This window comes from Sparus aurata, chromosome 16 (assembly GCF_900880675.1).
Source record: "Sparus aurata chromosome 16, fSpaAur1.1, whole genome shotgun sequence".
In the NCBI taxonomy this organism is placed as follows: domain Eukaryota; kingdom Metazoa; phylum Chordata; class Actinopteri; order Spariformes; family Sparidae; genus Sparus; species Sparus aurata.
Window position 1 is genome coordinate 26,534,105 of NC_044202.1, and position 18,339 is coordinate 26,552,443.

Consider the following 18,339-nt stretch of genomic DNA (forward strand, 5'->3'; position numbering starts at 1 on the left):
GTCTGGAATACTGATTTTGTTTTGGATTTTTCCAGCTGCTCAGACTCCCCCCAGGGTCACACAGCACTGCAAATCAGACCGTTTTAAGGTGCAGTGCAATAAACAATAATAACTCTATCAATGCAGTTAATTGGTCATCAATACATGACCAATATGACCTCATTGGCATAGACAGTTACCTGCCTAACTGTGAAAAAGAAAATGCATGTATTCGCACAGGCCTGCTCATTCAGCATGCAAAATTATGCATGCCATAATTAATTTGCCATTAAGACTGGATTGATGTCGCCTTCATGATGCACACAACCAAGCAATAATTGCCTCTGGTGTTGCATTCACAGCTTTGCCTCATTACTGAAACAGATGCTAATTTAGCAGAGCAGCTTCAGGTTGACAGGTGTGTGTGAAGTGCAAGTGTGTGTGTCTCCAAGTGGATCGTTCCGCTGCATCAGTTCACATGTAAAGTGCTGCAGAAGGGAAACAAGGAGTTGAAAATACATCATAATAAGCAACAGCATGTTCATCGCGAGGATACAATTTTTTTCCTTTTCAGTGGAGCATCTTTTAATCTTAATGAACGGCACAGGCTGTAATTGGTGTGTGAGGTGAAAGAGACTTAATAGCTCTAAAAAACAACCCATTCTGCTGAATTATTAAGCTGTTCAACTAAATGATTTGCTTTGGGACCTTAGTTTTTCCTTTTCTTGAATTGAATCGGCTTATTGAGACCCCCCCGTTCTTTTAACATCTCAAATGAAAACAACTGATTCTTCAAAAGCTGTTTATTCTTTTGACAAAAAAAACCCTTTAATATGTTTAATGGCAACACTTTTAGCTATTGGGAGAGAAACTACACTCATACAAACAAATGAAAAACTACAAAAATCATCCTTTCCACATCAGTTCAGTTTGTTCATGATATTAATGTCTCAGTCTTTACGCAAGTGGCATTGATCTCAACAGCTGGAGATGAGCCCTACTAGGAACAGCTGCAAGTCCACAAATATGGCCTTACATCTTCTTCGCTCGTTTCTTGGGTCTTTGGTTAAAAACGGGCGAGCTCCCCATCAAGGAGTCGGGCGAATGTGAAGCGTAGCTACCGTCTGATACTGCGCCTCCAGGAGAGGGTGCCATGGCTCCTCCGGACTCGCTCATGGTGGACATGGGCCCAGCCTCCTCAAACACGTCTCCACCCAGGACACTGTGGTGATGGTGGTGGTGATGGTGGTGGTGGTGATGGACGGCTCCCTGGCCTTCCTCGCCATCTTGTGGCTCCATTTTGACCTGTGGCCACAGTGGCGAGTTGTTGGCCCCGCCCCCTCCTTATAAAGAAGAGAGCAAGTTCAGCATAGGTGACTCTCCACCATAACTATTTAAAGGGCTTGTGTCCCACTGTATTAGCAAAACCTTATCATGCTGCCTTGGATAGCGTCTTGACTATTAAACAATCATAGAATCAGTTATATAACAAGTGGAGAGTAGATTTTTAATTAAAGGAAGATCAAAGAACAACACTAAAGACTTTTCTCGAATCAATAGATGTTTTTCTCTTCTCCAGACTAACTGTTTTGATTTATAAGCAGCTTCCATCTGATTGGATGAAGTTAACCTGTGATAAACAGTGATAAGACAGACAGTTCATCCAGTCACCCGCCACAGATTTTTTTAAAGTTCCTTCCCTTTTCCAAACAGTTTCTACTGGTGCTTCCCTGATGGCTCTGTGTAACAAACCATCTGGTGCATCAGGCTACTTCTGTACCACTTGATTACATCAAATATTCAAAGACACTTCACCACTTTGGGTGAATGTTCAAAAGATCAAGGAACTCCTGTATTCTTGTAATTTCAGAGTATGCATTTTATTTGATTCTTTTACAGGTGGGAAGCTTTCTATCCACACTGCTTGGGTTCACTATGTCAAGCAGAGACGGACACTTTCAGAAAATCTGGCAACCTGTCAGTAGTCTGAAATTAAAGTGAATGATTACTGGTCAAATACAAAACAATTGCATAAAAGTATCATAGGTGAATACGCACAGGGATGTTGTAACTTCTGTGATAAGTTATGTATTAACTTCTCATCTTTTGTGTTACCACAATTTGTTTTGGGTTATTTTCCTCCTCTGTATTTTTGTACCACTCTTCAAAATCAATAAACAGATGTGAAAAAAAAGAGTCTTGTAATCAGTGATGAAGCGAAATCGACCTTCCCCCCCAGAACTTGCATCATGTACAAATACAGTCCTATCAGTGGGAGAATCAGAGCTCAGAACCTCACACATAGTTATTTACAGCTCGATTTCTATCACAGCAAGTACAAACGTCAACTACAAATCCACTTTCAGACTCTGTTTTATGGTCTGAGTGTATCAATAAACATGATATAGATAATGTTTAATGAGGACCAAGTACACTCAGCCTATTAATATTCTTTTTGCATTATAATCATATTGTTGATATCTCCTGCATAATGTGAGCACCCTCATCAGAAGCAGTGACAGAGACCTTACTGGAGGCCACCTAGTTCTGTATCGAGAAGGCTGGAAGCTTCCTATTGACTGGAACACCAAATGATTTCCCTTATACTAAAACACTCGAAGCAGCACCTTTAACTTCTCCACACTGGTGCACGTTGAACACTGAAGGTTTAATCATTACCCCTTGGACAGAAATGCTTGTCTCACCTGAGGTGTGAGGAGAATGGTCACCATCCAGGCCAGAAGCTAGCCTTTCGCCGTGGGCCCCAAGGACCCCCATGGGCAGAGCTTGGTCCCCAGAGGCCAGGTCAGCCTCGGGCTCCTCACTAACAGGGAAGGAGATGTCACTCATGGGCTCCTCCTTGATCCTAGGTGGTTTGGAGTCCTCCAGAGCCTTCTCTGGATTTACTAGTCGCTCATATTCCTCCGACAGATCCTTACTCACCTGGAAGAGAAGTATCTTTTCTTAGTCCCATTTGAATGGTGACAGCTTGACGATATAGAGCATGCCCAGGATCCAACACACTGTGAAAGCAGTGGTCTGTGATTCACCAGGTACAGACACAAAGGATCAGCTGATCACTTGTATCTCTTTAGAAGTCATGTTGGCACTAAAGACAGGGAATCTCTCGGTTTAGTTTCTGTCTCACTTCCAAGCAGCTTGCCCTCAAGTTTCCATACGCTCCATTGTTATTACTTATACACAGTTCTTTATGCTTTCTAAAATGTTTAACTGTTGTGGTGGTAAAGCCAAATTTGATCATTTTCATTAACATTTATTGGGATTAATGGTCAATGCGTTTTACCTTTCCAAAATAGGCTAGTAAACTGATTGGACTAATGTGTGTAATCAGTTTCATTATCAGCGTAGTCACCTTAAACATGAAGTACTGAATGTCGCCTTTGCAGCACAATGTTGTGTTATTGCCCATTTTCCCCCCGAAATTTAGAGGTGCCGTGTGTAGGATTTAGGAGGATCTTCATGTTCGCAATTAGGTTTTCACTGGCATTTAATCAGCTAACACTAAGAATCTCTGCATTTCGTCACCTTAGAATCAGCCTTCATATCTACAGAGGGAGCACATCCTCTCCAAGGAAGTCCGCTATGTTAAACTGTCATGTTTCTAAAGTAGCCCAGAATAAACTTGCCGTAGAGAGGGACTTTTTTTTTGCATTTTTAGTGGCCACCAAAGGGGAGGATGAGACGAGGGGTGTTCAAGTGATTGCAAACTAGCAGCACGTTGCTGGAATCCACTAAATCCTACACACTAATTATAGTTAATATAATGTGTTGAGGCGGCATGTGAGCATAACAAATACCATTTGTACCCAAACAATAAGTTGAACCTGAGAAAATTGTATGGTCCAAGGCCAATGCCAGTTGTACATAGCAGGATGTTGTTATAATGTGTATCAACAATGTGAGATAACTTAGGTACGAACACTGTGACACTACTGTGAGTTATCAGAAGTTCTTCTGAGCTGTGAAGAACTCAACTAGCCCTGTAAATCGGCACACAACAGTAGACACACATGTAATCTGTATGTACTGTCTAGAGCTTGAATTCAGCTCTGTATGCTACTGCTGTAATATGTTTTGTCAAAGGTCATAACAAAAGAAGTTGAAAAAAAAAAAAAAAAAAGAGAGAAAAGAAAATGTAAAATGCAAATGACAAGAAAAGATCAGGATGAAGATTTTATCCTGTGGGTAATGGGGGCGGGACTTGATAAGCTTTGGCTTCTCCCGCTTTTCCCTTTCGGCCATGTGTATTGTATTATTTGAACAATGATGAAATGTGATGTTTATGAATTGACATGCCCGAAATAAACAACATAAATAAATAAATAAATAAATAATATAACATAATAATGTAATTGTCGTTTTTTCTGACTTTTGCAGGAGCACTCTTTATTTCAAGAGGTGGGGTATCTCTGCTACAAACTGCTGCTGGAAACGCTGGCTTATTTTGTGAGACCAGAACCCAAAGATATTCAATTTCAAATAATAAGAATAATAATTTAAAAAAATATCTGAGGAAAAGTAGCAAATCTTCACATTGGAGAAGATGGAACAATAGAGTGTTCAGTGTCTTTGCTCTTAATTGATGATTAAAATGGTTGAGAATTTATCTAAAAACTTCATCAGCCATCTGACACTACACAGCAGCAAACCTGATGGATCTGAATTTTCAAAAGTATTATCCAAATTACAAAAAATGTTGTTGAGCTCTCTAAATAAATATGAATGGGCAATATAGATAAAATCCTTTCTCAAAGTCTACATACGTGACCAAATCTTGGATGGTTGACAGATGTATATCATTTTACAGAAAATATTTTCCACTCTATGATCAGTTACGACTCACTCCAACCTCACCTGCAGCATGTAGTTGTGATAGTCCTTGATCCGCACTTGCCAGAAGCGCTGCAGGGCCAGCACGCTGCCGATGCCCACCTCATGGAACACTTGCTCCACTACGTCTGGGAAGGGACTGGCTCCGAGCCGAGCCTCCCGGTCCACCGCCACTCGCAGCAGGCGGGTGACACGCATGTAATGCTCGTGTACCAGATCCGTCAAGGTCTCCAGCACGCTCTCCTGGGCTGACTCAAAGCCAGAATGGGCCAAGACGGTGGCCACTGACTGATAAAGGAGCTGCCTGCAGGAGGGCCAACTCAGCTCTGTGACAGGCTCGCCTTTACCCCTTATGACAGAGGAGATGAAAGGAGATAAATTATGACCAGTTGCTTGATTTGACTCATATTTAATATCTAAAATTTTAAACTCTAAATTGAGATGCTTTACTGGCTGTGTAAAATATTCAAATCAAAAAGAAAGGAGTGCAGTATATTGGCTCAGGTGTACAGTGAGATTAACTTACTTATAAAAGTCACTTTCGGGGTCACTGTGGCGGAGCTGGAAGGGCTGCCGCGGGGCTTTGCTGTCCGCAGGTAGCAGGTCATCTGGCATGACAGGTGGGGTGGGAGGACGTAGAGGCAGGTTGGTATCAGTCTCCTCCAGCCTGCTGCCACCCTCTGAGGATGCAGAGCTCTGACCCTGAGCCTGGGCTTGGGCTGCTGCCAGGAGACCACGGAGGCGGCGGGTATGCTGACACAGCTGCACTGTGTGAATGGTTAGGCTGCAAGGCTCTGAGGGGATGTCCAGCATTGTGGTGGGCCTCGGACGCTGGGCTGAGGGCTGGTGCAGGGGAGGGTCCTGCATTTCCACTGAGCGAAACTCACGCTGGAGCAAGTCGAAGGAGCTGCGGCTGGGAGGGGCGCCTGCAGGTCCAGGGATCTCACCCCAGTAACGCATCATGATGAGTGATCCGAGTCAAAATCTGAAAATTGAAAAAGTGGAGAGGAGGTTGGAGTGACCATCATAATCAAGGTTGAAGTGGGTATAAACAACATCGAATTAAAAAGAAAACCGTATTTACAAATAGCTTAAAATGTGAATTTTCTGTTGATACAGAGTGGCAACTAAGCGCTGATGAAAATCACGCCATTTATTAGTTAATTACCAACTGCACGGTGACAAACATGCACAACCCAGACAACGCTAGAGCACCTGTTACAACAACGTACGTGTCTTGCGATCATATCGGCACACATCTGACTAACCACTACCATGTTTTAGAGAAAATATTAGACGTTATAATCGGATCACACTGCCTTTAGACTGTGGGAATAGCAAGTGATGCGATTTGAATGGTTAAAAAAGTTTTTTAAAAACAGAACTAGCTGTGATTATTGTAAGCCGAATTGGTAGGTGAATATCAACGGTTTGTGTAAGCTATGAAGTCAATATATATTTGTTTGCCGAATAGCAAGACAACACAGAATGTCAGATGTCTTAATGGTGTTTGGAAAGTTACGCTGCAGGAGCGCGCAAGGGAGAACGCATATGAAAACAACTCGTGAAAAGCAACGGCTCAGCTACAAGTAAGATTGCAAAGTACGCAGCATGCTTGTTAGGCTATTCAAATTACCTGTATAATAAGAATTCGACTGTGACTCACATTATACAGAGTTGGGTAAAACGTCTGTTGATAATTGAAACATCTTCGAAGGAAGTTGAACAGGAAACACACTTTCTCGTCCTTGTCGCAAAAAAACCGGGCGAACACCTTCTGAACAAAGGTGTTCCGAGACAAACCATTTATTTCTACTGTGATACAGTTATGGAATCTATAAACACGCCGTGCAGTCGGGTTTCAATCAGTTTTTAAATACTTAAGTACTTGTGATATATATTCTTTATTAACTGTTTGAAAGAGTTTTCACCGAGGCTTAGAAAACCCGGACGAAATGCACAGTCACACCAAATAAACATGGCCACCTCCCCGCCGTCAGACGTGTGTGTCAAAAATACGGACGAAGAATTGAATTCTGCGATGGAAACGGACAATTGTTCAGCCGCTGACAATGGAGGTGAACTTAAAAACAAAGACGTACACAACACGGAACCACACACAGCGGATACTTTTAAGAAACCAGCTCTTTTCGCCGCACCGTCACTCACTAGCAAGCGCAGCAATGTCGCTGCTCCGTCCAAAGCACCAGCAGCCGACACAAAAACTGTGACAGAAAACAACAAAGCTGAAGTTTCAGACACTACCAGAAAGAATTCTTCAGTTCCTGTAGATGAAAACCAAACCACCGAAAAAGGTAAAGAGGAGGAGCAAAAAGACGCCAAAGACAAGCCCGAAGCTAAGCCCAGGGTGCTTCCTCCTAAAGGCCCCCCGGCTGGTAAATTCTCCCCTATCCCGTATACAGAGCCTTCCTGGGGCGGCAAAGCTCCAGATATCCCCTATGCCCTGGAAATTCTTAAAAACGGCACCATAGTGGACACGGTGCCCCTCACACAGAGCAGTTATTTCGTGGTTGGACGTTTACCTGTGTGCGACGTCTCCTTGGAGCATCCCTCCATCTCCAGGTACCACGCAGTGATTCAGTACCGCGGACACGCTGGAGAGGGAGAGTCTGTCGGAGAGGAGACAGGGTTTTACATCCACGACCTGGGCAGCACGCACGGCACCGTGGTGAACAAGAACAAGATCCCCCCGAAGACCTACATCAGACTACGTGTGGGACATGTCTTGAAGTTTGGTGGGAGCACGAGGCTTTTTATCCTGCAGGTAAGTGATGATGAGGACACTGAGGAGAACAGGACCGCTTTCATCAGTGCACATCAGTGTAGGAATATGCCACTGTATTAGGGATGCACGGTGATTATTGACCGGATATTGGGAATTTTATATCATCGGCTGTTATTACGTATACCTGCCGATAAATAGAGCTGCTAATTAAGGGCAATTTTATTTCTTTAGGACGTTTCTTTTTTTATTCTTACACTTTAAGAGGAAGACAACATGACTGAAACATGTAACACGTGTTCCAAAAGGAGAGAGGAGGGGAAAAGTCCGTTTCAACACAGCAAATCTAATTCTAACTGTTAATATGAAACCATCCATCTCTGCTTACTACATTTTAACCTTTGTTACCCTCAGATGTTCTTAAACTACAGGCAGTGAACTTACTACATACGCAAAGATAAAAAAGTATACACAAGCCCAAGAGAAACAAATATGTTACTAAGCCCATACCATTGTCATCATGGCATCATTGTAAATAATAATACCCCAATGTATTATTATTGTTATTATTATTATTATTATCAGTTGCAATGACCCTTAAACCAATGAACACAGAGAGGTTGTGTTTTTTGTTTGAACAAATGCTGTGTTATAATTTCACAAAAGTCTCCTGACAGACATTGAACTTGATAAAAACTTGATGTAGAATTATTAATAATTATATAACACTAAGACAATTTATTCACTAACATAGATAAGCATATATACATCAATTTTCATACAATGGAAAGCCTTAAAATCGCTATACTATAGTAGTAATAATAATAATAATAATAATAATAATAATAATAATAATAATAATAATTATTATTATTATTATTATTATTATTATTATTATTATTATTAAATAAATAAATATGACATTATTATTATTATTATTATTATTATTATTATTATTATTATTATAATAATAATAATAATAATGTTATATTTATTTATTTTTTCATTTTAAATCAGATGTCTCAAAGATTTGGACTTGTTATGTACAAAGCAAGACATTTAATGACATCATCTTGGCCTCTGAAAAATTGTAATGGGCATTTTTCACAACATTTATTTATGGCTAGTTAAAGTTAATTCATTTTATTAAAATCCATTGATCAATCAATAATCAAAATCATATTTTTTTTATATACAAAGCATGGATTATTCATCTGTAGACAGCAACGCATCATACGACACCATAGACTTGATTCATTATTTTGAAAACATTGTGTTTGAGGACTTGCATTATTGCCTGCAGTTATCTGTGCAGTGCAAGCACATGAATAGACAAAGAGCAGTAATCTATAAAGAAATCATTCTCTGGTTCCAGTTCAGTGGTTTACATCATTTTGGACGGTTAGGCAGACCAAACAAGACTTTTGTAGACATTAAACATTGATGGCCATTTTGTACTTTTGTGTATTTTTTAGACTAAAGCAGTGATTCATTCAGACTGTGTGGCAGCACCCCCTGGTTGGGCTCAGAGCAAAAATCTGGAGCAGAACTAGGGTTGAAACGACCTTTGTCACAGCAGATATTTTGACTTGTCAGACACAGTTATCACTAATAATGTACTTTTCTTCTGCACAGCACAATGCTTGTTGGAATGGGACAATTGTTGGCATTATTTATTATCTGCTGTGAAAAGGGCTTACCTGGGAATGATCTAAAACTGATCTAAAAATAAATTGCTATACAGTCTGTTTCAGAGACACAGAATTAGTTGATGTTTTGCAATGAATTACCTAATAATTTCCATTACTCTTCCCCGTTCCTCCTTCCACAGGGTCCAGAGTTTGATGAGGAGGAGGAGTCTGATCTAACAGTGACAGAGCTGAGAGAGCAAACCCGAAAACAGAAGGCAGAGCTGGAGAGGAGGATGATGGGAGATGGTTCTGATGACGACGATGAGAAAGAGGAGGAGGAGAACAGGGAGCAAGGCAGGGAAGGGGAAAGCAACAAGAGTAGGAGCAAACTGTCAAATGAAGACTCAGGCTGTTCCTGGGGAATTGGTGAGCTGTTTGGAGGATTATGCCGCAGCATGTTATGTGTTATCTGTGTTGACTTAGTGCTGTGTTGTCATACTGAGTGTGTCGGTGTCAACTTTCTCTGAAGACTAGTAACTACAGACGCACTTTAATCCTTCTGTTCTCTCCTTTGCTTTCATTTCATCTGTCTCCATAAATCCCCCTCCAGCTGAGGAGGCTGTTCCAGAGGAAGACGAAAATGAGGAAAACCCTTTTTCAACAGAGTTCCAAGAGGACCAGGAAGCTGCCTACCTGAAAGACCCAAAGAAGGCTTTGCAGGGCTTCTATGACCGGGAAGGTGTGAAGACTGTTTTAATCCACACATGTCTAGTTCTTCTCTTGTTAATGTTATGTTCTTATGTCAATTTAATTTCTTGACCTCAACTTTGACATCCTTTATTTTAGGTGAGGAGCTGGAGTTTGAGTATGAGGATAAAAGCCATGGCAGCTGGCTGTGCAGAATAAAGTAAGTGACATGAAACCCCTGATATTATGATTTTAAAGATTACAAAAGAAGTTTCACAGTCACAGTTGATGCCGATGTTTCTGTCAGGCTTCCTGTGGACGATGCCATGGGGCGGCAGCTGGTTGCTGAGGTGACCCACACAGGAAAGAAGAAAGACGCAGCCATCCAGTGCTGTCTGGAGGCTTGTCGAATTTTAGAAGCCAGAGGGCTGCTGCGCCAGGAAGCAGGTGTGAATTATGATCCCACTATCTGGAGATCTTGAAGCTTCTTGGTAGGCGAGTATTGCAATGAATTTTTCCTGTCATACGTCTCATTTCTAGTGTCGCGTAAGCGCAAGAAAAAGAACTGGGAAGATGAGGACTACTACGACAGTGACGATGACACCTTCCTGGATCGAACCGGCACTGTGGAGAAGAAGAGGCAGGAGAGAATGAAAAAGGCTGGAAAGATTGAGGAGCGGCCTGAAACCTACGAATCACTGGTAAAATCTGCTTTTGTGTATACACGACTGTGGAGAATCACATTATTTAGTACATGTTCAGTCTGCTCCTTATAATAATGTCCTTGCTGGATAACTTTTAGATAATGCCTTGAAAAATATTGATATTAGACACCATTGATAGCACAGGGAAAAATGTACTTAAGATTGCATTGCATAACATTTCTGATTGTTATAAAAAGATACATTTATCAAGGCTTGTGTAATATGTGTTAAGGACAACTGCATCCAAGGTAGTTTACCTTTGACCATAGTCAAGTATTTTCTATCAACTAAAATCTGCTGCCTGAGTTATCTCAGGCCTGATAGCTCTGAGGGGGATTAGCTTTGACAATTGCAAATAACAGCAATGAGACATGACCTCACATTTATCAACCCAGTTTACTGTGCCACCTTGTTTGAAGTGATGTGAAATGGGAACTGTCACCAACCTCTCAAAATTCTTGACAGAGGTTGGCCTGTTGGCATTTGAGGTGCATCACTAATTTTGTGTTGGTGAGTCTTAATGAGTTAATATGTATTGAAACCCTTTCAAATATATATATATTGTTATGCAACACCACCTTATATTGATCATGTTTGTCTTATTTATACTTTGTGATCAGCATGATTGAAACTGCTTACATCATCTGTGTAATGATACCTAACGATAAACATACTCTACAACCAAGAGTCTACAACCATGTTAGTGAGACTGTACCCTGAGCTAAACTCTAAAATCAGCATGTTACATGTAGAGAGTGACCATCTCCACGATCTTAGTTAAGCATGTTGGCATGCGAACATCTTCAAATCAACACTAAACCAAAATACAGCAGATGCTGATGGGAAAGTCTGGTCATAAACCAAACTTGCCCTGGTGATGGCAGTAATTGAAGATTTCATGGAAGTCCATTCAGTAGGATTTTGAGACATTTCATTCACAATCACAAATGTCAAACTGTGGAGACGCCAGAAGAAACAACAGGGGAGTAAGCAAAGTCAGAAGATTTCACCTTCTGTTGCAAATGTAATTCGACTAGCGAATAAACACGACATTGTTAACCTTTTAAATAATTTCCCAGTCTGGGATCAATAAAGTAACTATTCTATTCTATTCTTTAGAAGGCCTAGCTCGCTCCCATGTGGTAACCACAGTCTCATAAATCTCCCAGAGGTGCCCATGTGTCATCTCCTTAAAAAAGGTGTAAATGCAGCTGCTGTGTGTTCTGAAAATAATATAAGAATCAACTTCACGTGGCTTTGGGAAAAACTCCATCCTGCGAGGTGTATTTATGTAAGCCGCACTATATTGTTAGGCATACTGTATGCTTCTGTGGTAACATTCATGTATTTGATTTTCATGTAGGTGGCCAAACTGTCAGAGGTGGAGAAGGAGCTGGCAGAGACACAAAAGAAGCTCAGTGCTAATAGGGGAGGTGAGTCATGATCGCCTGCATGTAGTCAGATGCCACACTACCTATAGATACATGTGCTCTTTGTTATTGTATGTTTCATCCCTTTCATCTTAGACTCCTCCGGCTCTTCTACCGAGGACCCGCTGGATGCCTTTATGACTGCAGTGCGAAGTGAGGCAGCGATGGATGCAGTGGAGCGCAGGAAGCTTCATGTGCATGTAGCTGACTTGTGCAAAGATGCCCGGAGGCTGCGCAAGCTGGTAGAACTCACACGGCCTGCCCAGATGCCGTCACTGCTGCCCAGGTTAGAGATGGTGCTGCAATCACTTGTTTGTAAGAATACCTGAGAAATGTTATTTAAAACAATTACCCAAAGTCCTTAAATATCAGCACATTTCTGTGTTGATGAAGTACAAGACTTGTGAAGTGTTTTTTTTTATCTTCTGAGAGACATTCTCTTGAGTGATGAAACCTTTGAGAACATCCACATTTAAACACTTATTTATGTGTGTGTTGGTGTGACTGTGGTAGCTCAGAGCAAGAAAAGCCTAAAAAGACCTTACCGCTGTTTGGTGCCATGAAAGGAGGAAGCAAATTCAAACTGAAGACTGGCACCATTGGAGTATGTATTGTTTCTCATGTTTGGTAACTCAGTTGAATCATCCGACTCCTTCATTCCTCTGAAAATATTGCATTTCTTTTCTGTCTTTTGCTCATCCTTCTATTTTCACTATTGATGTTTTCTTATCTCTTGTAGAAGTTGCCTCCTAAGCGCCCAAACTTGCCTGCAGAGCTCTTCAACATGAAAGCACTTCCATCAGGTGGAGAAGAGGAGGAGGAGGAGGAAGAAGAGGAGGCGGGGGAAGAGAAAAATGAGGATAATGATGAAGAGTGTGCAATGATCACAGAGATAAATGTTGACTCAGAGTGTAGTCCATCTATGTCTCAAGAGAACTCTCAGGCTGCAGGGCAGCGGAGACGGCAACCAGCAGCACCGTCCCAAGAGCCGACAGGTAAAAGACTGAACCCACTGAAGGAGGAAGGGTTTTAGACGTTAAAGGGATAGTTCACCCAAAAAAGAAAACGTAATCATTGTATGGACTGCCCCATGCGAATGGAAAGTGAAGTGTCATAGTTCACAAAACATTTCTTGAGCTCACAGCAGTGTTGCAGCATTCTCTACACAGCTGAAGTAGATATCGAACTGTTTAAAGTGTTTAAAACCTGGAATAAAAAGCATAAAATGGCTCCATAAAGCTTATCTGGTGTAATCCAAGTCTCCAGAAGCCCCAAGATCAGCCCTTGAAAAGACATCATGTCATCAGGTACACTCTTTTTAAAGCAACAAAATCTTCACTGTAGGTGCTTTCCATTAGCATGGGGTCGAGTAGATAATGACTGGATTGTCATTTTGTATGATCTTATCTTTTAATGCAGAATAACAGGAGGAAGTGTACCCTCTGTATTTTGGTTTTCTGATTTGTTCTAAGCATGTTTTAATATCAATTTAATCTGCCACTGGGTGGCAGTAGATATGTAATGCATACAAAAAGCATTCTGTTGTCCATGTTTTCATATAAGTAGTAGTAGTTTTTCAAACGGGTATAATTATTTTTTCCAGTACTATATAGCAGTCAGCTAATATCTGTATGTCACTAACATCTGTAATGTTACATTTAGAGGTACTAATCTTGTTGGATTGAAAATTACAGAATAGTTTCACATGCAAAGTAGATTATCAATGGAAAGGTTGATTTATTTTAAACTTGTAGATGAGTGTATATGCTATCATTACACTATATTTTTGTTTGTTTGACTTCATATTAGAGCAAAGCCACAAACAGAGGAGAGTTGAAGAGGCTGCTAAAGCAATGGAGCAGGTTCCTCAGTGCAGCAGCAACAGCAAGGCTGCTGCCCCATCCAGGCCAGGTGGGTCCTATGTTTTATTGTTTCCATCTTAATCAGTGCTTTCTCCAGTGTTGGTTATTAGTGATCATCTGTAATGTACTCTACCTACATCTGCATAGAGCCCAAAGCAGAAGGCGACGGGGAACCAGCAGCACAGCCTGGCCCCAGAAAGAATTTGAAGAAGAAAGTGATGGGCCCCAGCAGGGTAGACACACACACACACACACACATATATGAGAAAACACATTTAATTCTATCATACAGAAAAGTCTGACCAAATAAATTGTATGTCCACAGCCACCAGTGCAGCTCTCAGAACGGTATCCAGAGGACGACCCTGATTACTGTGTGTGGATGCCCCCTGCAGGTAAAACACCTGACCTCATCAGACTATTTGCATTGGTTTCCCAAGACTGACTTATTGACCAATTGACTATGTCCTTAGGTCACAGTTTATCCTTAACCTATTGCTTCTCATTATGACCAGTGAGATAGGAATACTTTGTCTAAGTCTTTAACCCCTTGTCTGAACAAGTTTTCAAACCTTGTTAATGGAGGCAATATCTGGGAGCCAGATATGAAAACTTGATTAAGGTCCTTGTAAAATATGTAATATGGCTCTTTTAAGTCCTCATAAGATTCTAGTTGCCATTCCTAACACAATATAGGTGTTAATAAAAGCATAATCAACACATTTACTATAGGGCCCCCCGCAACATTTTCTTTTTTACTGACTTATTTGGGGCAGCTGTAGCTCAGGGGGTAGAGCAGGTTGTGATCGAAAGGTCGTTGGTTCGAATCCCAGCTCCCCCTGGCTGAGCTGAGCTGCATGTCGAAGTGCCTTTGAGCAAGATACTGAAGCCCAAATTGCTCCTGATGTGCAGTTGACACCTTGCATGGCAGCCTCTGCCATCAGTGTATGAATGTGTGTGTGAATGTGGCAAGTATTGTTAAGCACTTTGAGCAGTCAGTAGACTGGAAAAGTGCTTTATAAATGCAAGTTTATATATTTACCATTTACTATTTCACTCAGGAAGTTCAAATCAATAAGCTTGAATAAAAATACACCCTTGAAACCGGTGCCAGATCGAGCTTTGATTCAAGGTCTGAACTATTTGTGCTACATCATGTTAGGATGATGAAAGTTTGATTACAGAAAGGAGGTCAGGGAGCTGTACTGTACTCCCGCTCCAATGGGTAAAAATGTTCAAAGGATTTTAAAGAGACTAAAGACACTATGTTCATTTTCAGGTTCATCATTTTCTTTTGGGTCACTACTAGAATAGGTGTACATCGTCTTTTTTCTCATACTGTCCAGTGCTGCAACACTGTATTCTCCCCTGTCTGACGCCTCGGTTCCACCAGACACGTGTGTGGTCCGGCTGATAGGTTTCACTCTAGTCTATGTGTTAACTTCCACCGGGCCTGCGCTGCGTATCTGCTCCATCCTAGCTCCAGCAGATACGGAGGACTTCTGTTTTGGTTAATCCACGATGCAGCAATTCAGCCAATTTCAGCAAAGAGCAGACAGGAAGTCACACACCGAAACAACAACATAACATCCGGTTCATTTTAAAAGTAAAACACTCCATGTTGACACTATCAACAAAATCAAGCAAATACAAATACATCAAATACAAGCTCTTCTTCCCATCCTTCAGTTGGGAACAGTTCATGTTGTTGTGTTTACAACACATACACGTAACTGCGGATGCCATTAAAATTATCGCGTGAACTCCTCCGTCTCACAACTCCAGCCATCCGGCAGTGCTGGCAAAACGCAACCAGAAGGGGTTGCCGGACAATGGATGCTGCAGCAAAACCAGACCAGAGCCGGAATGCAGCAGACATGGATCCAGTGGAATCACTAGTTACACTCTCATTTGAAGCTCTTGTCTATTTAAAGCCCTCCCGAAAAGCCAGTCTGCTCTGATTGGTCAGCTCACACACACCTGAACCAGCACTGCACAATAGCACAGCTATGCTAAATCAATTCTTACCTGCCAAAATAGGTGCTAAGGTATACATTAAGCAAATTTGTGACATGGCATGTGTTCAAAATGATATACTAATGTTCTGCTTACTCCAAACTCAATCAGCATATACCACATACTGCCTACTAAACAAATGTTTAAGTATGGTATTGCCAGCAGACCATTCCCACTCAAGTACAGAGTGAATCAACGTCACATTACCATCTCCTCCAGACATCTATATACCAGCGACCATTCAAACTATTTGAATCAGAAATGGAACAGTGTTAGCAGCTATGTTTGCTTTGATCAGCAATGTCTCTGGCTCTTTACATTATCTTATAAAGTTTACTGAAAGCAACGCTCAACTATAATAATGCAAAATGAACAGAATAAATGCATTATAGTAGACCCAAATGTTGTTTTGCATGCACTGGAACAAGACATAAAAAAAGCCTAATGGGTCTCCTTGAAGCCCTTTATTCAGAATTTAGTTTTTTGAGATTTGGTATGTAACTGGAAACCCTTATGATGCTTCATCTTCTTCTTTCTTACCTGTAGGTCAGACTGGAGATGGCCGCACATCCCTAAATGACAAGTATGGCTACTGAGTTCCTGTGTCTCTGCTCCAACAACTTTTATACGGCAGATAATACCTACAGCACAAAGCCTCTGGCCTCCTTAACCCCGACCATTAGCCCTCTCCACCCATCCCAGTTCCAGGAGCCTGAAGAAATGGGTGCCTGTAACAGACTGCGCTGTTTTTTTCATCTTTGGGGGATATTTGCATTCTACGACTGCCGTGAACAAAAGGCAAACCATTCCAATTCACATTAAACTGGTGTGCTTAGGGATCTGCCCCCCTCTGAGCAGACACTGGGCAGTCAGCCTGCTGGCTCTTTCACCAAGGACAATAATAGAGATGGGTCAAACTTCAAATTTGTCCCTTTTTTTAAATTTGAATTCTATATCATCCAAGCAGAAAATAGAAAGAGACCGAACAGTAGTGGTAACTGATCAGCTTTCTGGTCTTTGGAAGTTTCTCTTTCAGTCCAGATCCACCTGATATCCCATCTGTATCCCTCTCCTATTTGGCTTCAGTCGATCACTGGCATAACCTTTCTGTTTTTTCCAAACGAGAGTGTGTAGCAAGAAGGGAGAAAGAGAGAGAGAGCATTGAAGCAGCTTTTCTGACCATCTGGACACTTGGATGGCTTACTGGATGAAACGCAAGCTGATAATGACTCAAGCTAAGTGGAGTGTGTGTCTGTCTACACCAACACACACACACACACACACAGCCCAACCTTCTCAAAGTTCCCTTTTTAACAAGATTGTCTTTATGAGCGAGTAAGCTATTGCTGTGTGTTTGCCTAAAGCAGGATTCCTCATTCTGTGAAATCCCACTCAGTGCTGTTCTGTTGGGTTACAGCCATACTTTCCACCCTCTTTCCTGTCGCCTTTTCTCATAACACAAAGTAAAGAAATGTAAACTGTATTTTGTTATATAAATGTGTAATAAAATTGTCCGTACATAACTCAGGAGTTGCTCTGAGCTTTTTACACACTTCACATTCACCCTGTTATTTTCACTCTTCCCCAAACCCGTCCTCTCTTGTGTTCACTTCTGGGCCTTCTTCACACCCAGTGCTCAGCTTTGACGTCAGAGTTTCTTTCCGACTCTTTCATGCCCTCTCACACACACAAAGAGCATTTCTCAGGGTATGATCTGGCACAAAGAGGCTTGTAGTCTTGGCTCTAGATCTTTGCCGAGATGTTCTGTGCTGTGACCTACTAATCAGTGATGGAAAGCATCCCCCCCAAACACATGAGAGGAGTCCTCTGTCTCTCCACCTGGCAAATTCTCCAGATGATGTTCCAATGATAAAATATAAACCTGTGCACTCTGTCACTCAGATTAGCTCAGCTCCAAAGATGCACAAGGTGTCTACAGGTAGCAGACACTTAAATGTAATGCTTTTCAAGACCATTTTACCCATATTTAAGACTGCCTTTAGGGCAAATGTTCTTTTTATTTTAGCATTGCAGTTAAGTATGAAGCCAAGTAGTATAGGTTTTGTGAATATGTAGGTTATGTTGGAATATGGTTATTACAGTCATAATAGTTTGTTTTTCAACAAGTTTAATTTTACTCAAAAAATAGCAATTCAGTCACTATTTACTCACCCAACAACGAATGTCGATAGAAAGTTAGATGAAGGTTTGAGGTCCACAAAACATTTCTGGAGCTTCACGGCAAAACAGCTTGTAGCATTCTCCTAAACGAGTCACCATCTTCTTCAGTTATATAGGAGAATGTATTGCTGTGAAAGTCCAGAAATACTTTGTACTGAATACTCACTGATGCCAATTACAGCCCTTTCGGCTCTGTCAGAGGCATTACTAATCCTGGTAATCAGAATGACCCTTATTGGAGACCACTGTCAATAA

At 41.3% G+C, this 18,339-nt stretch overlaps 2 protein-coding genes across 4 annotated transcripts; one reads left to right on the forward strand and one right to left on the reverse strand.

Moving 5' to 3' along the window:
* Positions 1–767: 767 nt before the first annotated feature.
* supt7l (SPT7 like, STAGA complex subunit gamma) lies at positions 768–7,513 on the reverse strand. 3 transcript variants are annotated; one of them, XM_030443128.1, is made up of 5 exons: positions 7,374–7,513; positions 5,357–5,815; positions 4,855–5,179; positions 2,685–2,922; positions 768–1,322 (listed from the first exon to the last, which is right to left on the reverse strand). In XM_030443128.1, exons 2-5 carry the CDS (start codon positions 5,791–5,793, stop codon positions 1,012–1,014), a joined length of 1,311 nt encoding a protein of 436 aa, XP_030298988.1. In that variant the 5' UTR covers positions 5,794–5,815; positions 7,374–7,513; the 3' UTR covers positions 768–1,011. The 3 variants fall into 3 exon arrangements, with proteins under 3 accessions (XP_030298988.1, XP_030298986.1, XP_030298987.1); XM_030443126.1 differs by lacking the exon at positions 7,374–7,513 and adding an exon at positions 6,497–6,596; XM_030443127.1 differs by lacking the exon at positions 7,374–7,513 and adding an exon at positions 6,467–6,578.
* Positions 6,787–17,426, forward strand: slc4a1ap (solute carrier family 4 member 1 adaptor protein). Its single transcript, XM_030443124.1, has 14 exons — positions 6,787–7,615; positions 9,405–9,630; positions 9,815–9,943; positions 10,051–10,111; positions 10,199–10,338; positions 10,432–10,592; positions 11,959–12,028; positions 12,122–12,311; positions 12,539–12,629; positions 12,765–13,020; positions 13,835–13,936; positions 14,035–14,120; positions 14,213–14,282; positions 16,450–17,426. Exons 1-14 carry the CDS (start codon positions 6,809–6,811, stop codon positions 16,497–16,499), a joined length of 2,439 nt encoding a protein of 812 aa, XP_030298984.1. The 5' UTR covers positions 6,787–6,808; the 3' UTR covers positions 16,500–17,426.
* Positions 17,427–18,339: the final 913 nt, after the last annotated feature.